This window comes from Neolamprologus multifasciatus, chromosome 4 (assembly GCF_963576455.1).
Source record: "Neolamprologus multifasciatus chromosome 4, fNeoMul1.2, whole genome shotgun sequence".
Taxonomy (NCBI): Eukaryota; Metazoa; Chordata; class Actinopteri; order Cichliformes; family Cichlidae; genus Neolamprologus; species Neolamprologus multifasciatus.
The window spans coordinates 8,734,183-8,759,151 of record NC_140442.1 but is presented as its reverse complement, the minus strand read 5'-3'; the positions used below and the strand labels follow the sequence as shown (position 1 = coordinate 8,759,151).

General features: G+C 39.7%; 2 protein-coding genes across 3 annotated transcripts; both read right to left on the bottom strand.

The window, feature by feature from the left end:
* Positions 1 to 684: 684 nt before the first annotated feature.
* On the bottom strand, positions 685 to 3,738 carry LOC146519741 (coenzyme Q-binding protein COQ10 homolog, mitochondrial). Its single transcript, XM_085156287.1, has 5 exons — positions 3,265 to 3,738; positions 2,735 to 2,887; positions 2,232 to 2,424; positions 1,776 to 1,877; positions 685 to 1,212 (listed from the first exon to the last, which is right to left on the bottom strand). Exons 1-5 carry the CDS (start codon positions 3,366 to 3,368, stop codon positions 1,060 to 1,062), a joined length of 705 nt encoding a protein of 234 aa, XP_085012413.1. The 5' UTR covers positions 3,369 to 3,738; the 3' UTR covers positions 685 to 1,059.
* A 1,428-nt stretch (positions 3,739 to 5,166) lies between these two features.
* On the bottom strand, positions 5,167 to 23,523 carry hsd17b1 (hydroxysteroid (17-beta) dehydrogenase 1). 2 transcript variants are annotated; one of them, XM_085156284.1, is made up of 6 exons: positions 7,590 to 23,523; positions 7,162 to 7,323; positions 6,898 to 7,077; positions 6,656 to 6,749; positions 6,354 to 6,537; positions 5,167 to 5,894 (listed from the first exon to the last, which is right to left on the bottom strand). In XM_085156284.1, the coding sequence occupies exons 1-6, from the start codon at positions 7,684 to 7,686 to the stop codon at positions 5,742 to 5,744; spliced, it is 870 nt and encodes a 289-aa protein (XP_085012410.1). In that variant the 5' UTR covers positions 7,687 to 23,523; the 3' UTR covers positions 5,167 to 5,741. The 2 variants fall into 2 exon arrangements, with proteins under 2 accessions (XP_085012410.1, XP_085012411.1); XM_085156285.1 differs by having other exon boundaries at positions 6,450 to 6,537.
* Between the last annotated feature and the right edge of the window lie 1,446 nt (positions 23,524 to 24,969).

Genomic DNA, 24,969 nt, shown 5'->3' with positions numbered 1-24,969 from the left:
TTGAATTGGCTTTTCCCAACCAAGGTTAAAGCATAATATTAACAGATTCAGAGAATTGGGAGACATTTCTGCACAGAGCTACATGGCTAAAAATCAGCACTGAAGGGATTTGACCTGCAGGTGGCACCACATCAAAACAGAAATTCAAGTAGTTGAAATTATTGCACAGATTCAGAACTACATCTGAAAACCTCTTTCAGTGGAGTTAACAAAGTGTGGTACAGTTTAAAAGACAAAAAACAACAAAACAACTTTAAAACTTAAAATAAAAACATGCAAATTAAGCATTAAAAAAAAAAAGGACAGACAAAGCAGGCAAACTGTCCAAACTGTGTTAAAAGTAATGAAAATACTGAAGTTTGGAAAAGCCGTGTCCTTCGGGCTAAAGAGGAGGAACATGCAGCTTGTTATCAAAAAGCCAGCATATGTTATGGGTAACTGAAAATCCACTTTGCACGCAAAATAACCAATATCAGCGCACGACATTGGTAGCTATCACCTTGTTTGCCAGTATTAGCCATCAAGGTTGACAGTGCTATTTATCCAGAACCCTTACCCAAACATGAGGAGTAAGCAGTTACTAGTCTGCTACACTGGAAATCTTTTCTTGCAGCAGATGTTGCTCAGTACATGGAAACATTAAGAAAATTTAAATGACACAAACGACACAAACAGAGCAGAGAGTTTACCAAAAACAAGACATTTTAATTCCACTGATAAATACTGCACAGGACGAGGTCTTCAACCACATTTGAGCTTTCAGTAGCAGTCACTTTTCAGAACATTAACTTACAATTTTCAAAGTGTCCATATGAGCCTTAAAACTATAACTTTATTTGAATCCACAAAAATAAATAAATGTAATGCAAGGTAAAGAAATCAGCTTGTGCTTTACAAATAAATAGCTTTTAGTGTATTCCTTGTGCGTGTTAATTCAAAAATATACTATGGGTGCAAAGAGAAGATCCAGTCTCCTGTGTAATTGTCAATAACAGGTAAAACAGTGGGCTGGTAGGGTTCCAAAAGCACCTGGATGGATGAAAGGTCAAAGGTGTCGCCTCATGCCGACCGCCTCCTCAGCGGTACCTCCTCCTGGTTTGTGTAAAGTTTTGCTGCCCGTGACTCAAAGGCACTAACCATCTGCTTAACCACTTCATCGAAGAAGACGCTGGCAAGCTGAGAGTGCAGAAGAGACTTGAACTCAAATGATACCTGCAGAATAGGGACAGGTTTGTTAGGAAACTGCTGAGGAGATGCTCTTCTGTGAGACTTACTTAAAAGAAAGAAAAAGATCAAACTAAAAATAGAACTCAAGCACATCTTTAGCAGAGGCGTTTTAAAGTTGGTAATCATTCACGCAGCATCCCTTATGTAACTTATCTAATGTTCTACTCCAACCACTTCCTGGCACATTTTCAGATAATCTGTGCTAACATTAAGGTCACGCTCCTGTTAGCAGCTCCTTAACACTGTTCTCTGATGGCTATTTCAGGCCTCAAGGGACACCAGTGTGATACTAAAGACTAAATTTAGACGATAATAAGGTTTTACTCAATACTTCCTCTTACCTGATAATCCACTTGAGAGCCGTATAAGAAATTAGTCTCAGCCAAGTATGTTATCTAATTTCGCAACTCCTTTAATCACTAATGCAATTTCTTCATTACTGGCTTTTATTGTTTCAAGGTCACTGTCAGTGTAGTTTTATGCCTGCGTATTGCTGCACAACCAGATGGCTTCCAATGTCAAATATTAAGTGTACCACAAACACTTACATAGAAATCCACTTTGCACGAGTCTGCTGCATTTCTGTCTCCAGGGGAAAACCTCCATATTGTTTCAAGATGGCTGAAGAGAGATCCATCAGTACATACAGCCTGTTTGAAAACAGTTGATTCTTCATCAAGGCATCAAACTCATAAAAATCACAAATAAAGCATTATGTCGACAACTACTGTCTACAGTGCTGTTGTTGTTTTTGTTAAGTGATTAGAAGTTGTGATCAGAAAACTGATCAGTCGAACAAGTCTAATATTAAACCCTCAGGTCCATAAAAAACATTCATGTAATGATGGCATTAAGACAGTCATATTTTCCTGCCATCTTGAAACGGTGATTTGTTTCATTTTAACTGGTGGCCTACAGTAAAAAGAGCTTTCCACATGTCATAAATGTTTTTATAGCCGTGTTTCGGTAGGTGTTGATTAAAAAGTAAGAGACCAGACACTTACCCTGACTTGGTAGTTTGGAACAATAGTGACCTCAGAGATGTATCGCTCAACAAGAGGGGAGAAACCGATTTCTAGCTCTGCCAGGAGGCCACCGTTTCGCCCCCTCATGACCCGAGACTTCTTGCACCAGGGAACAAAGTGCTGATACTGGTCCACACTGGCCACCACACTGTACATCTGCTCTGGAGTATACCTAAACACACAGTCACATAAAACCAGAAACACTTCAGTTCCTATCCTCTGCATCCATTTTTTTTTCAGGTTTATACAGAACCCAAAGAAATTCTGTAGACTGCTATACAAGATAAGAGGATTAAACTAACGCTCATCAACTCTGCCTGAAATATGACCCAAAAACACTGTTCACTTTAAAACTCATTGTACATAGTAAAAGGTACTCAGACAAGACTCAAGTTTTTAGCATTTCTTCAAATAAGGCATTATCTGTCATTTTGTTTACATTTCACATAATTATTTTAGTCCTTTTGCAAGGGGGCACTCACCCCAACGTCCGACACTCAGTGTACTCCATCCTGCGGTTACTGATGGGAGCTGCCAGGTTAATGAAGCTTCTGCTTGGCATGCTTACACAGGTGCTGGGGGAGAACTGGAGGCTTGCCCTTCTTGCTTCCAGGATCCCACAAGAACCCAAGATCCTGAGGAGAGGAAATCATATTTGTGAGCTTTTTAATCATCTGTTCAATCACTATGCTATTATATAAAAATCCCACAATATTTTAATGTATGGCCATCAACACAGTATTTTTCCCCAAAGGCAATGCCAAACATGTATGCTAACATTCATTGTATGTAGTATCATAAAAGCAAGAGTGCCATATCTGTTAAATGTGCATCTTAAGCGTTGGTTTACTTAATTTTTTCAAATACTACAAATTAAAAGTACCATTCCTAAAAAAAATGTACAAGATTAAACTATATTTGAATTATCCTGTGACCAATAAAACAAGCGCAAATGCCCGTTACTCAAACACCCACCTGGGCAAACCTTGGTTTTAAAATTCCTTTGACTCACCTGAAATTTGCTCTTTTAGTGTTTCCCCGGATAACCTTTGAAGAGTGGGCTTCATATAGCTCCAGCAGCGCTTTGAGGAGAACAGGAGTCGTCTTGTTGGTCATTTTTTCCCCTAGTTTGTGGTGACGCGTACTAAAGTGTTCAAACCAGCTATAGTAACCGGGCTTTGTTCCGAATGAAGAGCCGCACCGTTTATCTAATAAAAGAGCAGTGACGTAACGGGAAGCGAGGTAGCCTATGGCCAATCAGGTCATTTTGAGGTGAACTTTAAATCACCGGCGAGTAAGACAGCAATACTTCCTAAATTAGAACAAAAAATAGCTAGGCTACTCTCAAAATGTGTTTTTTGTTTGTTTGTTTGTGTCACAAAAGATCAATTTACACAGATAGACAGTTACAAAAATGTTGGGCAATAGGATCTACATTCTCAGTGGATTTCTGTTTTGCTCTTTCTTATTACGGTTTCCGGGTTGAACCACGTGTTTCCTCAAAAATGTGTACAAAGGCCTAAGAAGTAGATTTTGTATCTTTTAGTGTGTATTTATGAAGTGATACTAGGACCAACTATAATTGCATCGCCTTATATATAGCCCACATGTTGAAAAGGAAGGGCCACGTTCAGTCAGCTGCATGAACCCTGGGATTAATTTGTGACTGATTTAAAGTGTTTGACAACCAAGTTCAAAGAACTTTTTAAGGTTTCAAAGATCAAGCCAACTCGAGTCCAGGAAAGCACATGATGTGCGCACATGATGAACTTGGACTTTAATACAGAGTAATAAAGGTAAAGTTCACAATGAGGTAATGTTTAATGTAGAAGTAAGCTAGCTTTGGGACAGGAGAAAAACTAGATTGAGTTTTCATACATTATACAACAGCTGTTGCCTAATTCTTACTACACAGATCTCCGTAATACAGCTGACACTTGAAAGTCAGCATGCCTTTAAGTGTTGCTGAATTAAGTGGCTATGAGGTAACACAGCGAGAAGAGGTGGTGCAAGATCCATTTAAGTATCTTCGAGGGTGGAATTAGGGCACTTGAGAAGGGAAGGGTTTAAGAAGCACCATTAGTCTTATTAAGGACAGGTCAGAAACTTCTAGGTGCAGACAAGATAACCTGTCTCATCTTAGAATAGGAACTACTCATGGGCTCAACAACCCCAGACTGAGCCAGACACAAGGAACGGATGCTGTGCCAGCTGGCCCTCCTTCAGTCTTTATACATTTAACTTTACAGAGTTCATTGCTTTAAAAGCTAAACGTCAGTATGTTAAGATTATCCCTGTAATCTATTATAACACAACAAGATTTCTTTACTTTCCTTAGTATTTAAAACTCCTTAGATTCCATTTAAAATGGAAAGCCACTCAAGGCCGTTCTTTGTTTCTCTGATCTTGAATCATAATTTCTATTAGCCTTTGTCGTTTTTAATGTCACTGTTGTGTAAACATGTCACTGAAATAGTATTTTTTGTACTTGCATCTTAGTAGCTACATATAATCGTTGACAGGCCTGTAGTCAATCAGCTGATAGATATTATCATAAACCCTTTGTAATGGGTACATAAGAAAATTTGCCTACAACATGCAGGCTTCTGGAATAAAACACACTTGTTAAATTTCCAGTGTTATTATGTAATTATCTATAAATTATGTCATTTGTTTGTTTTCTGTGGGAATATATATGATCAGTGGACAGAGTTAGTAGTCAGAACTAGCTGTATAAATGGAAACTTCACTGTTTCACATAATCCCTTACATAACAATGAATACTTATGAAATATGCTTTATGATACTTTATCTGCATTATCAAATAGTCATAGCAGTTTTCCCTTACTGCAGACAGAGATAATGTGCAGGGGCCACAATAGCACCTGTAGATAAATTCACAAAAAGTATACAAGCCAAATTATTCAAGTTATTTCAGGTATTTAAAAACTTCATTTATTGATATATTCTTTACATATATATGCCAGAATGGGAAATTTAAAGCAAGCATTTAAGCAAGCTATAGAAAAGAAACATATAGTGTCTGTCATTCATACAGAAGTCCCCTATATGACCATTTGTGCTTAAAACAGCAAATCAAAAATCGCCTACAAAAATTTTGCACACAGTGTTTTGACTTTTATAATGAATGCAGTGATTTGAAGCACGATAGCCCAAAGTAAAAATATGCAAGCTAGTGTGGGTGGAACTAGAGGAATGCAGAAACCGCTCTATCGCTCAAGCATCAGGAATAAATCTTATCAAAAATGTCTCCACCAACTAGAACAGAGTGTATTTTTACATTTTTGTTTTATGATAAGGAGTACTATGTTTAGGCCTTACACAAAAAGAGAACATGGAGTGAATCCTGTGAACTCTACTCTAGACTGTGTTTCAGGAGTCAAGGGTATTTGAGCAAAACATTGACCCGTGTACATAAAGTAAAACAGGAACAATATTTGCACACAAAGTGATGCAGTCGTTACAAAATTATTGCTCCTCAGTTGAGAAAATGATGTTGCTCATAGCACTGATGTACGAGTCATCTGGTTCTGTGACCTTCAGTTGGGTTACAGGTGGCCCAGTAGTGCTGGTGAAGTATCTGAAGGCAGGGCTAGGTGACTGGATGGCATCCAGAAATACCTTCAGGAAAAAAACAAACACATAATAGTAGACACGTTTAGAGATTTAAATAAATTTTATACATATGTGTGCGGTTAGCACATGAAAGCTCACTCATTTATTTGAGCTCTAAAATGATCAATGTCTGGGTTAAATCACTGAATGATTAGTGTTGAGGGATGTATTAATTTTATTTTAACAGAAAAAAGAAAATGATTCAGTGTATTTTAAAATGATTTAATATTACTTAACTCCTTTCTTATTTTGCATGCCAGCCTGCAAACATAATATGTTATGTAAGGCTTTGTATTGTGGATGTAAAAGGTCAACTATGGACAACAATTGTCATACTTAAAATGCATTGTCCCTATAAAATTAAGCAAATGTAATTAAATGTTGCCTTTGCTTAAAACCTCAAATAGAAAATGAACTCTTTTCATTGTTAATGAAGTTATGATTTTCTGTAAACATGGAACATACCTTCACAATATCCTCAGTGTCTTGTGCAGCATTTTGGAAAACAGATCTACAATGCTGCAGGTATTTTTCATACAGCCTTTGTGTATGGGTGTCAACCTGTTGGAGAGACGTATCCCCAAGCTCCGTCTTCTGCAGGTTGACCAAGAAGTCAGTGTTGACTGGACCACACTCAATGAGACTCACACTGTAGGATGTAGCATTTGGACAATGGTGTATCTTAATTCATATTTGCGTCTTAATTTTATACACACCAGTAGTCTTTGAACTAATGAGACAACATGCAGCCAACTTATGAAACTTACTGAATGTTGAAGTGTTTCAGGAGGATAGCCAAACTCTCACATGCTCCCTCTATTGCAAATTTACTGGCACAGTAGACCTCGTTAAATGGGAGCCCTATAAGAAACTCAAAAAGCTTATTTTGGAAATTCTATGCATGGTAACAAGTATCAACATGATCTAATTATAGGGTTTCCATCAAATCACTACAAAAACTGCACATGCAGAACATTGTTGACATTCCTCAACCATCTGCACTTCTCACCATGAAGGCCTCCGGTGCTGCCAGTGACCAGAATGCGTCCCTGGCTCTGAGCCTTCATCTGTGGCAGGAATGCCTGGATGGTCTGGATGGTACCTAGGAGGTTAACCTCCAGGATGTGCCTCATTGAATTCAAAGACTGCACCTCCAGTGGCCCCATCAAACCCGCACCAGCATTACACACTGCAAATAGCAAGAATAAGCACATTAACCCACTCAAATCACATTTTCCAATCCTAATCGGAACACACTGGCACAGGTCCATACCCAGAATGTTTATGCGTTTTTCCACAATCCCATCTCTTGCATCCAGGATGGACTGCCGATCAGTCACATCCATTTGGAGTATGTCGAAAGTGTCCCTGTGCAGGCCTTTCACGCTCTCCAAAAGACGCTCCTTTTTAGACAAGTTTCTCATTGTTGCATACACTGAACAGAAAGCTTCAGTTAATGATGATTTTAAATGTGTATGTAAAAAGGAATTTACAGAGTAGACCCCCAAGGAGGTAAATGGTTTTCACACAACATTTAATTAACAATGTGCATGGAAGATTCATCTGCTAAGTTATTTGTGTAGGTCACATAAAATTGCACAGTGTACATCATCTTAGTGGTTTTAATGGTTCTTAAAAGCCAGTCTTTAGTGTAATGTATATTCTCAAAGAGAAGATCGACACATACACAGCTTTGGTTACCTTTGAATGTTTTGTCTGGGTCTGAGGCAAGCCGGACAGCCAAGCTGAGACCGATCCCCGAGGAGCAGCCTGTGATAAGCACCACCTTTTTATCCATGGAGCCTAACTCACCTACATTAAAAGAGCAGCTGGAGCAAAGCGAGGAGGATACTGCAAAATGAGCCACGGAGTAAAATGGAGGCACGTGAAAAGTGTTTTTACATCTACGCTATCACAAGGACATTTATGACTAAACATCTGCCCATTATCAGCCACCTGGAGTCCTTCTATTTTTTTCTCATGTCCTTGTTGATATAGTTTCATTCCTTCCAGCTGCGATGCATGGGAAACAGATTGTCATGTTTTTGAGTGGTTGATGAATTTACCAGCAATATAAGTGCATGCACGTTTATATAGGCTGGCTGTGGAAATATAATGTGTGTGCATTTCAGAAAAATATTAGTTTAGAGAAAGAACAACATATTAACAATGTGTCTGTGCATTGGCTACATTTTGAATGGCACCAATGACATGAGCACCAGGTGGCAGCAAAACCCTGTACTGGACTTGTACCACACAACTAAAGCCACACTGACCTCTGGGGGCTTGATCGAGGAAAAGAAACATCTCACAATAGTTCGAAAGGGAACAATGGATTTTATTTTAGGACATCAAGTCATCAAGTTTAAGTTTTGTTCATTAAGTGCTGTTCTCATAAGGTCGTTGACTCACATCCTGTTTACAGATTTGTATTGGGTGAAGGTCTACGTATTCTGTGCCCCATATGCTACACCAGCTGATAAAAAAAACTCTCTAAAAATGGTATTAAATGACCCTTTGAGAGAGAGATTAGTTTTCTTTTGTACTGTTCGCACGTTTAAGGATAAGCTTCTATAATTAGAAGCTGAGTTAAATTCAAGCACGAGGGAAAAAATTGAGTGTTTTCATGCAAAGGTGTAAAACCAGTCTAACGTAATCTTCAGTCTTGTCACCTTTGATCACACGTGTTTGGAAAAGAAGCATTTCCAAGATAAATACTGCAAACTAAATGGGTTTTTAATGCTGGGAGGAAATAAACGAGGAAGTACGTATATTTCAATTTCAACGAGGATTCTGTTCAGGTGTTTTATCGTGCAAGCTCTTAATGATGATGATTAAATTAAGTTAATATTTGCATAGGAGTGAGTTTTAAATAGGCTCCCAAGAAAGTATAGATAAGAAATAATAAAAATTTAGCAACCATTTAGCAATCGTGAACTGTCAGAATTTACAATAAAATTAACGTAAATTTTCTTTCTATTCAGAGCCAGCAAAAGATTGTTATTAAGAATCCTACAGTTTGTTCTATTCTACTATTTCTTTAATCTCTCCCTAAGCTGTTATCATAACATTTGCATTCTTTTACAGCTGAGTGTTTCTGGTAAGTCAAAATAACTTGGATCTCTATGGAAGATTTCAGCAGGCGGATTTAAAAAGAATTTTTTATGTTGATGGGACCAAACCAAGTAGGAATTTCCTGCCATTTTGTTGCGTTCCTCTCCTTGAGATGGCATCAGCTTGGCTGCTGTCCCAGAGTCTGTGGGACAGATAACAGCAGGCCTTGAACCTCTTTCAAATATCTTAAACTCCCAAGCATTGTTCAAACTCTTGTACTGGTTGACCTCAGAAATTTAACGGGTTCTATTTTGCTGGATGTTTTATTCATGCCGTATGCACATATGTTCATGTGTATGTTGTTATAGTTGTTAAATAAAAGGTGATGAGAAGCATGGAACTTTCTGTGGCTGCTATGCACAAATGCCACTGGAAAATGAAAACTGATTATGCATGCATCTTTTTCTGTCTCCTTTAATCTGAAATGCACAGGCTGCACGTCCTCCATTAGGTGTCTCTCAGTCCACTCTGGCAACATGGTACATTCTATCTCCCGTGGGAGGTTCCTGCTCCACATGGCCTGCAGGCTCCCTTTGGCCCAATAATTATCAAGACAAGGTCTAGTGGAGGTGCACACTGGCCTGGAAAAGCCTTTAAAATGCCTGTTAAGCAGGACCGGCTCACAGCACTCAAAGTAAACAGACTTCTGCAGATCTCACAGCTGCTGATGGAAAAAAAACAAGGATATCACACATACAGAGCTGTGTCTTTGTGGCATTTTTCGGAGACAAGTAAAGTGCTTGATGGAGAGTCTGCCGTTGAGGTTGCAGGCTGGCCTTCTGCACTGAGATCACAGGGCAAATAGTGAAAGAGCTACTGTATATAGTACTTAAGGGGGAAAAAGCATGCCAGCTTGCTCCTGTCTGTCTGTTCATGTGCTCCCCCTGCGGTGGACTGAGAGTCACATTGAACTTTGCTGTACCACAACAGACCCATGTGATGTAGACCCAGCAGGGTTTCAACAGCAGTGAGCGGCTTCAGAACCAGATGGGCTCAACAGGATATCCCATGTGAGAGTAATGAGCAGAAGTGAAAGAGCTGAAGACGTGTAGTGGTGGTTGTGGTGAAACTTAAATGTCACGCTATACCTGATAACAAGGTTAAATGAGGCTTCACTGGGGGCGTTTAAAGTAAACTAAGTAGCTGTCTCGACACTTTTCCCTCTTTGTATACGTGTAATACAACACAAAACCATTTCTATGCAGGTATATTAGAGCTTCCTTACCTGTCATGCCTTTCTATGAGATAATGTAATCGCAATAGTTCTCCAAAACAACAGGAAGACAAAAGTCTTATGAAGTTGTCTCGAAGCTGATACTTGGTAAATATTCACTGATGATATTAGGGCGCTCTAAAATTATTACATTTCTTTTTTTGTTTGCTTCTCTGTAGGTTTTAAGGACATGCAAACCTGCTGTGACCCTGATTCTTATATAGGTCAGGGTTTTCTGTGTCATGTCGTCTAATAAAAACTGCAGTCAGTAAAAAGTCTTTGCACAGTTGATGCAGATAATAAAACGGATGCTGTTCCTTTGAAGACAGAAATGCCACACAAATGGTATAATTTGATTGGCGTGTCTCGTGTTGTCTACATGCCAGTAGATAATGTGACTTTGTTTTGATTTGATTTGAACTTTAATTCCCGTCCAGCCACCTGAAAGCTTTTATTTAACTCAATAAAATGTGCACGTGTAAACTACAAAAATAAGTAAACTGTCCGTGTCTGGGAGTCATTCTGGGCTTCTGTCTGTTGCAGTTGGCTTTATTACTCATATGTTACAGGAAAAAAATAGAAGGTATCCCCTGTCCTGTGAAACCTACTGCACAACTCGGACCCAAGCGAGAGATCGAATGTATTCCCCGTTCTGAGAATTCATCCAGGAAGATAAAACCCAAAGCGAGTCTTTATATCGCATGCCTGCTTAAAAACTGCCAACTGTTGAGAGATGTGGCTTTTGCGAATTGTTTCGTTCTGACAACCTTGGAGCTCGTGGTAGGTTTACTTCTGTAAAGATCAGTTTTTTACAGTTTTTCACATGGTAACATACTGTAGAGGCAGTGGGGCTTACTCGGTCCTGGTAAAATCATCATAACTGAAACAGGAGAGGATAAGTGGAAAGTATGAAGGGTTTTGAGCTCACATGTACTGAGGCTGAATCAACACATTTTTGTATTTTCTGATGCATAGAAGGTGAATTATTTTAACACAAAAGCTCATTATTTACTATCCTTTAAAATGTATACTGTTGTAAAAGTTTTATTCTTAAGAAATCCAAACAATCGAAAAGCATTACTCGCAAACAAGCTGTACTTCCATAATTCAGTGTGCTTGCTGTGAGTCGAGGAAACAAATATAGACGTCAGTATTTTGGGTGAAGGCCATTAAAGCAAAGGTCATGTATAAGTTGCATCTCAGAGATTTTGATATCAGAGATCTTTCAGGGTTATTTTTTTTTTAAAGTACCCTGCTTGACACGAGGCTCTACGTCAGCCGTAACCCCGATGGCCATTGCTTGACCTGCCGGTTTGGCATTCCACGGGACCCATTTGTGTACAAAACCTCTGCAGTCCAGGAAATGTCAAGCATTGTGTCATGGGAAATGTCTTCTAGTCTTGGATTAACTTTTCTAGACATTCTTTTTCGTCATGACATTGAGGACATCCTGTTCTCTTCTGGGCCTTTAAGCACTGGAGTCTGTCTTGGGACTAGACCTGGCAGTGGACTGATATCTTAGTCGCATCTTGAGCAAAATGTCAAAACAGCACAGTGTTAGCATGTACGCTGCGCTTCCTGCAGCTGCACCATCATAAAAAATTGTTTGGTCGACAGACACAAATCTATCTGACTTGGTATCAAAAGCTTTCTCTGTTGTGAGATCGAACTCTTTAGATAACATACACAAGAAAATATGGACCATCAAAATGTTTTTAAGAGAAACTCCATATCCAGCTTGGTGGAGATCATCAAACATCAAACTAAAGCCTTAGAAATGAATCATTTCATAAATATTTGGTGGATATAGTGAGAATGCCCTGCAGCACATATTTCAGAGTTTTAAATTCTTGTTCAGCTTGCAGTGTCTTTGCTCCAGGTGCAGCTGGTGAGAAACAGCAAGCAGTCCATGCATCAGTGTTTCGCTGTGATGTGGTGATATAAAGTGATGTCTGGTGTGTCAAGGCATGTAAGTGACTCAGGTATGCAGGTGTATCTCTGATACTGCGCAAAAAGAGTTTGCAGCAGTAAGGCAAGCAGAGAGTAATACTACAACTCTCACTTGGCACAGATGGTTCCTTTTTCCTTCAGTCTGCACTTCCTCTTTCTTCTAATTTCTTTGAGTGATTCACTTTTTTTTTTTGTCTGAATCATTTCTAAATAATGGCTCTCTATTAGCATTGTTATCACTCTTCCCACACGCACTGATGAAATCAGGAGCACACCCACCCCACACCTGGTTACCTGGACGCACTTTGTTTACAGTTAGCTTAGAAACACTGTAACGAGGAATGCAGGCATTGCATAATGCATTGTGTTAACAAGTAACAGCTCATTCGCAGAGGTAGACACGCACACAACTATCACAGTACACTCCTTTTCTCTGAAACTGCAAATGTGTTTTTGCATTTTGCACTCACACGTGCCTCTGCCTTTCTTTTTCCGAAGCCCTTTCCTGTCTGTGTGCAAATGCTTAACAAACCCACTTCCCCTAACTCTCAAATGCACATAGTTCACATAATTCTCAGCTGTCAAGATGGGCAGTCTTTAGATTTTTTTTATTGAAATTTAATCGCAAAGTTTGTTTTAGTGTCTGTTTGCGTGTAAAGGGGGTCCTTTTCTGAGCGACAACCGTTAATGTTTTATGTAAGCTCTAGTATAACTTTGGCACGGAGACAATAACTGTTGCACTAAGAATTATAAGAACACTCCCCAGGACACGCAAAGGTTATATAATATTTTTTTGTAGGCTTTCAGTTCCCGGGAGCCAAATTTCATGCACCTGTGGCATGCAAACCTCCTAACTATCAGCGTGAGAACGTTATCTATTCTTTTCCTAATTAACATATTTAAATGATCGTGTTTTCTCACCACCCTTTGTCACATTCTCTCAGTACGGGCCTTGCATGTCCCTTGCATGCAAACTACTTCTTGTTATTAAGAGAATAGGGAGAAATGTTGTCTAACCTCATTTGTAACATACCAATTCTGGTTCAGTGTTTTTCTTGTCGCCATGGTTCTCTTTTTTGGTGTGGTCCTTGCCTGGTTTGTTTATGCCATATTTGAGAAAAGGATTCAGTGAATCAGAGATAGTCATGCCCTCCAATGAAAACAGATTAATCCATTCCCAAATGACTCACGGAAGCCCAGTTGCTTAGAGTATAAGGGTGAAATTTGTTTTTCTATATGCAACTATTTATTTTCTGTTTACTTCCTGTTTTGCCTCCTGTCACAATTTGCTTCATCCTTGTCAGGATATATATTTTTTAATGTTATAAAAGTTAGTTTTATATATAAAATAAAACAGTTTATGCACAAAAGAAGTACCTCACAAACCCTACAAATAATCATGTGTAAAAATATTTTTTTAATGCTAATATGCATGTTCTGTTATATGCATTTAGAACTTTCCTTTTTAATCTGGCCTATTGTTTCTCAAAGTTTTGACATCTAAGTGCCAGTGTACTATTTTTTTACCCAGTAGTGTTGCTTTATTTAACGTGTATTTGTTGAGAAGAGCTGAAATTACTGTATCACATCATCACATACCTGTGGGCTGCTCCTTGTGAACCCTGGACTTAGCCTAAAAACTGAGAAGAATCTGATGTCTTGTCAAACAAAAGACTGTAATTAACATTAAAATCCAAACCTTGGACTAAAAATAGGATTCTGAAGAATAATATTGTGCCTTTTATGACCAAAAAAACCCTCCCTAAATGAATGTTTGTATCTCAAAGAAACCGAGCTGATTAGACGTGTTTGTTATTTTTTGCCTGAGCGAAGGATGCATTTAGAAAACATTCCCAAAGAACATCTGGGTCTTATCACCTCTTCAGCATCATTTCCTCCTCATAAAATGACCAGGAGCCAAGTCCCTAAGGTATGTTTGTGCTTACTGTAAATGGTGCTACGTGCCTATCACACATAACTCACTATTATGTCATGTCAGTGGAAACTAATATTATTACTAATGTTAATCTTTTCTACTCCTCCTAATATTTTATCCATGCTTGAAAAATTAGTTTAGCTGGAGTCAAAGGCTGAGGTACAATTTGACAGTGATACAAGGGGTCACTGTGACATGCTGGTGAATTTTTCACACACCCTTGTTGTAGACAGCGGTTGAATATGTCTTGTAGTTAATGTGAGGAGAGACCAAAGGTCAAAAAAAGCTCTGGGAAACGTGCTGTGCTGCATGATCCTCTGAGAACTGTAAAACTCATCTAACATGAGCAGATCACTCGATTATAATGGGACAAATATTTTTGCTGACAGTCTATCTTACTTAGTAATTATTACATAAGAATTTCTGGCCTATAATTTAGGTTTGGAAAGACGACTTCTATGGAAGCAGCAGATAATATCGAAGATGGAGGAGAGAAGCCCAAAGATATTAAACTTTGTTGCTTACGGTGTATGAGGTGTTTGTTTTTCACGACTTACCACACCTAACAAAGGGGGTTTTAACTGACACGCATGGCATTCTTTCATCGTGGGCATGTTTGGAATGCCACAACCTAATGAGGGCATAATAATGAGCTATACTGAGCTCAGTAAAGCTTCCAGCTTCCAGTTTCTATTGTGTGAAACTCTATGAACTCACTTTCACATTCTTTCTATATTTACTGCTCATTTAAGGATGGTAACAGGATTAAAGTGTCTGAGAACATGGGTGGTGATCGCATCCTTCACACCCTTGCATACTTACAGTAAACAGCTTGGTTAACACCTGTGTTTCCTGACTTGAGAGGTTCCTTTCATTCCTTCTGTATAAAAGAACTTTAATCACAACAGAGTGACTATAATTTCTTCAGTAAAGTACCATCATTATGTAAACGTACCCAGTTCCTGGAATAAAATGGTCCTTGTGACTTATAAATATATGAAATTGATTATACAGGACCTCATTATATATTTTTAACCCAAGGATACATCAGTTTGCATGTACAGTCACTGGTCACTTTGATAGGTACACCTTGCTAATATCAAGCTGGATCCCCTTTTGCCTGTTCTACTTTCTCATGGCATAGATTCAACAAGGAAACATTGGTCCACATTGACATAGTGCTATAATGCAGTTGCTGTAGATTTGTTGGCTGTATATCCATGTTGGAAATTGCCAGATTGAGATGATGTGAGTTTTGCAACATGGTGCACAATCCTGCTGGAAGCAGCGAGTTTTTAGCTCTTAGGAGTACCACCGAGGCGTTCGTTGCTATCCCATGTGCTTTAAGGTTTTGCATGCTATGCATTCAAAGATGCTCTTCTTCATACCTTGGTTGCAACGAGTAGTTATTTGAGTTAACGTCACCTTCCTATCAGCTCGAAACATTCCTGCCATTGTTTCTGACTTGAGCAGGGTATTTCACCAAGAGAGCAGGTAATCACTGGGTACTTTCTCTTTTCGGGCTAACCCAAGGATGGCTCTGCAGGGAAATACCAGTAGATCAGCAGAATGTTGGTTTGTCAGCACATTGAGCTCTTAAGCCTATCCTGGTGTCTTATTTTTATCCTTCGTTTGTGTTTTTCCCCAGATACCATTAGTAGTTCAAAGTCCATTAAATAACCTTTTTTTCCCCCATTCTTGTGATTGTTTTGAACCTCAACAGCATCTTGACCATTTCTATGTGCGTAAGTGTATTGAGTTGCTGGAGTGTGATTAGCTGATTAGATACTTGTCCCAGCAAACTGTTGAGAAGGGTCGCACCAAACAAAGTGGCCAACGAGTCCATGTATATGCTGTATATACTGTATTATGAGTCATGTATTTCATTGGTCAACAAACTGATGTTGGAATGACAGAATCTTTGATACTTATCCGATTGTATCAGGATGTTCTTGCACTTTCTAGAAGAAAATATTCGAATCATTTCAGCTTGAGATTCAGAAGAGATAAAGTTGATCAAAGCAAAGAGTAAATACACCTCTGGGCCTTATCCATGTGAGCTTTGAATTAGTTCAATTCATGACTATCTTGGCTGTCTGACTCTCAAGGCTTAGCCAGATCATATGACTAGTCTGTCTCCGCAGTCTTTGATCAGTGCTTTGGTTCACAAACAGCAGCAGACATGTTATTCTCCTCATTAATCTTCCTCTTTAGACAAAGGTGAAAATGACACTAAATGGACCGAAAAGCTCTTGTGTCTGATTTGAGAATGTTATGTTTTTCATGCATTGTTTGAAACCTTAAATTTCTTCGTGCAACCTAAGGCAAATAATCTTTCACAGGTTCACACTCCTCATTTAAATGGTTATTGTTTTAAATGCAACATGATATATTAAAAAGACTTCTTGTGTAGCTGCAAAAAATCAAAGAAACCGTGAGCTTGCTTTTACAGTAAACAAATAAAATAGAGTTTTTGTTTTCAAATAACTCATCTGTCTTCAGTGCTGATGTATTGTGCTTCTAGTTTCAGTCAAGTTTTAGCTTGACCATGGCTTTGCGTCAGCAGAGAGATTCCTTAAAATCCAGCACATGGGTGCTGCATTCTTATCGACCCTCCATATTGCTATCGCAACGTTCATGTGACACAAATATTCGAAAGCTGCAGTCACAGACTGAGTTGTTTCCTGTCGACCAGGGGGTGTGAGAAAAATGCTCACTGAGCTCAGAGTTATGGCCAGCGAGGCGAATGTCAGCACAGAGCCAAAAAAAAAACCTCAAAGTGACAATGGTGTCTTCTCTGACAGACGCTTCGCTCAATAGATGAGGAGGAGGAGCGACAAAAGAGCAATTCAGTTTCTAATAACACAAGAGTCGCTGTCTATAACAAATCCTAAGTTGTGAATGAAGATAAGAAGGCGTGCAATGAAAACATGAAATTTCTGGAATAGAAGAAACAGGTGGAGAGATCACTAACACAACATATATACTGTGCTTAAATCACTAGAATTAATTAGCAAGGTTATGTTAAAACCCAACAGATGGCTCTAATCCCTGTGTTCATCTGTGGGGTTTCGGGGGTTTTGAATTAGAAGAGGGATTGTCATGGGTGGGTGTTCCATCAATGTAAGGGCACGCCCTCAGTATGGCCACAGAAGTTGGCTCGAGGGTGGTTAAATCAGTCTGACTCTCTGGCAGAATGTTTTATGTTCCTATTCAGTCTGAGGAAGGAGCTGTAGACCACTGGACACTCTCCAACTCTGCATATTGTTAGGAGGGCCATTAATTTTACATTTTCTTTTGCCAGTTTCAGTCAGTTAAATATTTCACTTCTAATCCTTCACAGGATTGTAAAACTAGAGGTTCACCTGAGCACTTTAGTGAAAACGGCACACAAACCCTATTCCTTCCTGTGGAAAATTAGATCGTTACTTACTTTGGGAAACGTTTCATTCATTAGTGACCGACTTCTTGTCTGATTTGTTATGTGGTCAACTAAAGCTGAGGTGGTAAATAAAGAACACAAAGGCCAGAGGAGACACATAAATATCTGGCTGTCGACGTGAGCTGTAAGTCATAGTTGTGGGGTCCTTAAGTGCTAAGCTGATGGCCGATGGAAACACTCACAGCGTACATGCACTTTAGAGTACATGCCTCGCTGGGAGGTCTTGTAGAAGTAAAAAAGCCAAAGAAAGATAGTGGGAACAGAATATTAAATTATGCAGCTGGATTCTCAAGTCTACAAGGGTCTTGAGCCAAATTGCAAATTCAGCAAAACTGAAAAAGCTTTGGTCGAATGAATGAGAACAAACCACAGGAAACGGTAGCTCGCTACAACAAAAAGAGATGAATGATCTTCGTAGAAAAGGAGGAAGTGGTCCAAACCCTCTTCATCTTGATTTCTTCCATCTGAGACTTGGCAGAAAGTGTAAAAATAGATTTATGAGCTGTGGATCAGGTTCCTGCAGGACAGTTTATATGAAGAAGCACTGGCATTTTTGTTGCATGAATCCAATGTATTTTTTGTGTGTTTCGCTTATTATAAAATGTCAACTCTTTTCCATAGAAGACTTGAGTATCTCTTGTGAGATTGCCAGACCCATATAGAGCTAAAAATCACATGACCAGTTGTCCATGAAATGTGCTCTATATGTAGATATAGATTCATTAGTCCCACGGGATGATTTTGATGGTTCACTTATGCTTCTTCTGTACTTACCATGATGCCAAACGCACAGAGAAGAAAAATCCCAATTTTCCATTTGATACTTTAACTTTAGGAAAAAATGTTCTTATCCTTTTCCTTACAGCTATAAATCCTTTTGACTTTAATTGCCCAGTGGCTTTTGTTTTATCAAAGTCCTTCAGAAACGTCATGATGTATTCTCAATCATCCAGGAAAGTAAATCTCCAAAAGTTGATTCTGTTCATCTGGACGTAGCGTTTTGTGGGAGAAATGTTTCGTCACTCATCCAAGTGACTTCTTCAGTCTCAGCTGACTGCAGGTTTCCCCAAATCTTATGAACAGTACATTTGCATAATGACTGAAACCAGCCCACTGAAGGAACAATGGGCTGGGAGGTCAGTTCCTTAATCATAATTATGCAAATTCTGATGACCATTGATCAACAACCACTGACCAAAACCCACTGATCAAAGACCACTGATCAATGGCCATGAGTACCATTCACAGAGTTGGGGAATGGCTGCAATCACAGCATTGTAAGATGGCGAAAGATGTACCCTTAGGCCCCCTCCTCGATTCAGAGATGGTCGTTCCCTTTTCACGTAAATGACTCCTTGACTCCGTGCTCAAACCAGCGTTCCTCCCTGTCCAGGATGTGTACATCCTCATCATTGAAAGAGTGTCCACAGGCCTGTAGACTGTCCTTGCCTGATGAGGTAGCTCTTCTGTGTTGTGCCATCCGCTTTGCCAGAGGTTGTTTGGTTTCCCGGATGTATAAATCCTGGCAATCCTCCTGGCACTTAACAGCGTACACTATGTTACTCTGTTTGTGTCGGGGGACCCGATCCTTGGGGTGGACCAATTTTTGGCGCAGCGTGTTTTGGGGTTTAAAAGCCACAGAGACCTGGTGTTTAGAAAAAATGCGTCTCAACTGCTCCGATACTCCTGACACATATGGGATCACTACAGGTTTTTGCTTGGGCAGCGGTTGTCCTTCTCTCCTGGATCGGCTGGAGCTTTCTTTAGGTGCATTTCCCACTTTGACAAAAGTCCAGCTGGGATAACCACATTTGCTCAGGGCCTTTTTGATGTGCTGTTCTTCTGCCTCCCTGGCCGCTGTGTCAGTGGGGATGGTGTTCGCTCTGTGTTGTAGCGTCCTAATGACAACCAGTTTGTGCTCCAGTGGATGATGAGAGTCAAACCTTAAATACTGATCCGTACGTGTAGGTTTACGGTACACGTCAGCTTTTAGATGTCCCCATTCCTGATGGAAATCTCACAGTCTAAGAAGGCTAACCTGCCACTTTTCATATCCTCCCTGGTGAATTTGATGTGTCGGTCCACCGAGTTAATGTGATCTGTGAAATGTAGAACGTCCTGAGATTTGATTTTCATCCAGGTGTCATCCACATACCTGAACCAATGGCTTGGTGGTGTTCCAGAGTAGGATAGCAAAGCCCTCTTTTCCACTTCTTCCATGTACAAATTGGCCAAGATGGGTGAAACTGGGGAGCCCATGGCACACCCATGTTTCTGCCTGTAGAACTGACCCTTGTATGTGAAGTAGGTGGAATGACGACACAGTTCCAAAAGCAAACACACTTGGTCGATGCTGAGAGTGGTCCTGTTGCTGAGGTTGGTGTCATCCTGTAATCTCTTACGGACTACCTCCAACGCTTCCGTGACTGGGATGCAAGTGAAGAGAGATGTAACGTCGTACGAGACCATGGTTTCATCTGCCTCCATAATGACATCTCTCACCTTCTCAACAAAATCCAGGGTGTTCTGGAACATTTTGGCACAATTGTTCATAAAAAAGTAGCATGACCAAAACTATGAGACGGAAGATGGGCTGATTGCAATTATTGTTTGACATTTTTGTTACTGTGCTTACTGCTTTTAGGTCCACTGTCTTATCTGACCAATACTATGGCAAAATATCACTTAGTGTACCTCAGGTAAAGATTGAGGCTGGTAGTAAAACAAAATCTAAGTGCCATATACACTCTATATTAATATGGAGAGACTATTTGTTAACCCAAAGCAATTGCCAAGAAACCAGTGGAGAATTCAGGATCCTACTTGAGTTATTTTGTATCCCTGAGTCAGAGATATGATGCTTCCCTTGATACTACTATGGCTGTAATCGATAGTTCTAAGAGTGGCATGCGTGGCATTTGCAGAACACAAAGATTAAATATCGTCTGACCTTTGATCCCCTCATTGTGTTCATCGCGCAAGTCACAACGAGGCAGCATAAAATACTGGTTTCTAGGTCATGTGATAAAAATAAACAAACAAAATACATATATACATATGGAAACACATATGCAAGAGCGAACAAATCAGTAATATGTATAAGCATACCTTCACCCTTACAGTTTTTTGACTATTTTATGGTGTCTGTCATCATTTTTGCTTATGTTTCACCTTTTAAAGATAAAGTATTCCCATAAACTAAAACCACAAACTCTCTCCCCAATGGCATTGTGGTGGGATGCATGTAAGGCCAAGAGGCTAACCTCTTTAAAGATTTACTTAGCTGAGGTTCAAAGCATTTTTCTCCGCCCACACACATTTTCCACGGACAAGAAAGCAAAAAGGGTGCTTATTAGATTTGAGCAGAGTTTGGCAAGTCCTCATATAGTTTTACACTGAATATTATTTAGTGGCTGACCTCATCACCTCTTCAGGTGACGAACAGGGCTGTGGCGATGCTGTCGGGAAGTGTGCGTGCGTGCGTTTTTAAGGAAGGAGATTGTTGGGCTGTCACCATGGATACGCAAACAAACACAGAGAGCTGGCACACTTCACCAGGTAATCACTAGCACTAAGCCGACCTTTGACCCCCTCCCTTGGCTCGGATGACATATGGTCACAACTACCTGCTGTCACGGGAGTCACTGAGCTGTGTGAGCAGCAGTTTGTAGACTGTGGCTACACTGACAGGGCAGCAGATTTAGGTACAAAATAAAATAGCTCTGATCTGCCGTTTTTTTCTCATCAGTAGTCTTTGTGTATCTTCTAGGCTGGGAAATATTTCTTTACATGAAACAAATGCACTACAAACATGTCAGGAAATTCCCTCTGCATGAGTTTGCCACAACAGACAGGATACAAACGTCAACAAAAGTTAGTTGCTGATTCCCTTATAGACAATTTTCTGTCTACAAAAACATCCAAGTGCTTATTTAGAATTTGTAGTTTAGAGGTTTATGGATTTAAAAGACACTTTTTCTGTGCTTATTTTCTCTTTTAGATTCTGTTTTTCTTTACTGATGTCTCTGCATGTTTGACGAGCACTACCCTCCTTTTTTAATATCCCAGACCACAAACTACCACCGCCACCCTCTCCTCCTATGCTCAGTTGCCAGATAAAATACATTTTTCCATTTCTCTCCTGAGTCAGACATTCTGACATTTTGCTCCCATGTTTCCTTGGTTTGCTGTGTCTTCTATCGGCATCTTCTTCTACTCAGATTCTGACATTTATGTCACCTATAGTCCTCATAACCTCCTTCTAGTTTTATCGTTCTCAAATCAAACCAAATTTCCGACACCATTTTTATCTTCCATTGCTCGGAAATCACATTTGTCAGACTGTGACTGTTATTTATTTTTTTTAATGTCATGAAGTCCCAACTGAGAAAACAGCAATTTGTTTTGCTTAGAACCCACTCAGATAGGCTTCTGATGGATGACCATGGCTGCAGAGCTTTGATGACTAATATTTTATCTGGTCCATGAAGATGTTTATTATTGAAAGTTATGTTTTATCCTTTATCAAACAAAGCAAGTGGTGTTTGGAATAAGAAGGTTCAGTAAATTGAGCTTTGACAGGATTTATGTCCCTGTTTTTAGATTAATGAGACAATGATGTGGCTGCAAGGGGGGATGATCGAGACCAGAGAAAGAAGCAACAGCTGAGAAAGCATTTTCAGTTTCTAAGTTGGTCTGTCTGTGCTGTGTTGCTACCTATGGTTAAGTCTGGCAGCATCTGTTAACGCCCACACCCCAATAGCCTTAGGGTGGTGTAATATCTAAATCTGTATGTAGCTATTGTGACCAAACTAGACTGGCATTGTTAAACTGCTTGCAGCAATTTTCATGGGGGTTTAGAAAGAACTCAACAAGCGGTTGCATCTATTCTATACTTTTTGAGAGGGAGAAAAAAAAAGCCAGTACTGTGAATACAGCAATGATTTTTGATTTTGTCTGACCATCACATACAGGTCTTTTTTAATTCATCTGCCTACATAAGAAAATCAACTGTTTGCCACAATCACTGTCTTTACGTGTGAACAGTAGACCGGTACACAGCTATAGTTGCAATCCTTTAGCGGATGTGGCAAGAGATTTTCATCTTCATACCTGAGAACAGCTTTCATCTTGTCTGTGTCTCTGCCTGCTCTTCCTGCACTGCTGTTTTGCAGCAACCCACACAGAGCAGAGCACGCTTTCAAAGAAAACAAATCAGTTGCCACAACCAGTCTGCAAAGAGCCAACTGCATATTTGTGGGGATAAAAGATGCATTTCACACTCAAGTTTTCCACTGCAATTTTTGGATCTACAATTTAAACACCAGCTCTACCCTCGTGCCTTAACATCGTGTCATTTTTTCCCTCTTCTGGTCAAGAGAGATGTGCTAAAGCTAGAACCCATATGTGTTGCCCCTTCTAAAGAATCCGAGTTCATTGAATGAATAAGTTTGTTTGAGAGAAGGAAGTTTGCTAAATGCACTTTACCCTTGTTGCTAACTGCAACACTAAAGAGCAAAATATGCATCCAAGAATGGAAATTTTGTATATGAAGCTTAAATCAAGACATAAGAAAGAAACAGAAATAAAAATGATTTTAAATATTTGTGTGTTATTTGTAGTAAGATTCACAGTATATGGCGCTTTTTGCTTATTAAATGTCTCATGCATGCACTGCATGAGACATATGGTCCCTTCATTAGTTACACCTTCCTAGTCCCAGGTTAGATGACCTTTTGCTTTTAGAACTGCCTTAATTCTTCAACCATATTGGTGTAATAACATCATGCAGCTGCTGCAAATTTATACAAATCTCCCATTCCAACACATCCAAAAAGGTACTCTATTGGATTGAAATCTGGTGACTGTGGAGGGCATTTGAGTACAGCGAACTCATTCTCATGCTCCAGAAATCAGTTAGAGGCTATTTGAGCTTTGTGACATAGCACATTATCCTCCATCAGAAGATGGACACAATGAACATGAAACATGAAGTTTTCTGCTGTTTGTCTGCTGCTGTTTGTCTGCTGCTGTAGCACAGCTACGTTAAGAATTGACATGTTGCCTGTTCAGATATGCTCTTCTGGATATTTTGGTCATAACAAGATGTTGTTGGAGTTAATGTTGTCTTCCTGTCAACTGAAAGCATTCTGGTCGTTCTCCTTTGACCGCTAGCATCAACAAGACTTTACTGCCCAAAGAAGTGTCACTTGCTGGATGCTTTCTCTCTTCCACACCACCATCTGTAAGCCCTAGAGATGGCTGTGCAGAAAAATACCAGTTTTTAAGCAGTTTCTGAAACAATTAGAGCAGCTCATTTGGTACCAACAACCATGCTGCATTCAAAGTCATCAGAATCCCCTTTTTTCCCCATTTTGTTGTGCCCAGTTTGAAGGTTGTCTTGACCATGTCTAAATGCATTGAGTTGCTGCTATGCTGCATTATTGAACTGTTGAAGAGGTGTACCTAATGAAGCAGTAAGCGTAAGTCTTAGAGGTTTAAAACCTTTGGTCCTGGAGGGAACGAGACTGGGAAATTGTTTATTTTGCTGCCAAACAAGATCATTTAGAATTATGATCCACCAGAATAATATACTGTATATATGGTTTGCAACAACTCTGCTTATTTGCAGCACCCAAGGGACTGCCTGTTCAACTTAACATAACATTAAGGAATTATTTGTTTGTTAAAAAAAAAGAACTTATCGGCTTTACAACAAGGAGCAAACAGCCAACTAACCTACGTCTGCCTACAGTAATCTATCACTATAAAGTAACACGATAACTGAGTAGGGGATTTTTGATAAGGCCACACACTATTTCTCCTACAGGCCTGTTTTCTTAGTGTTGTACTTCGACTACAACCACCGCAACAAGCTCTTGATCCTATCCCGATGCCTTATTTTTATCCCCCTTCGGTGTTTTTCTCAGTTGCCAAAAGGATTAAGAACCTATCTTTTAATACCGCTCGAACGTCAACTGTGCACGTCATCCTGCAGTCCTGAGGTGATTGACTTCCAGCACCAGCGTCTGGGAAACCACCGATTCATCCCTGTGAGGAGATGTTTGCATTTTTATTAACCACAGTGGGTAACGCGTTAAGCAACTAAATCATGCAGCGGTTTTGGACTATTTAGTTTTATACGGTGCGGGACCTTTGCTGTTCCGTTCACACTGAGGTCACTGCGAAGAGATTGAAGATCGCACCAATCTGTGATCTATGATCAACACCATCACGCTACTGTACAAATGAAAAAGTTAATAAAAGTATGATGTCATGTGTTAAATGCGACTGCTGCTAGCCTGCCCTCACCCTGCTAGTGATTAGCTCTCTACCCAAGCAAAGTGATGCCTGCTATTAAACTCCTGGGTCAAAACATCAGTTGCTCGCTAAGGACAAATTGCACAACTGATCCGATACATAGTGA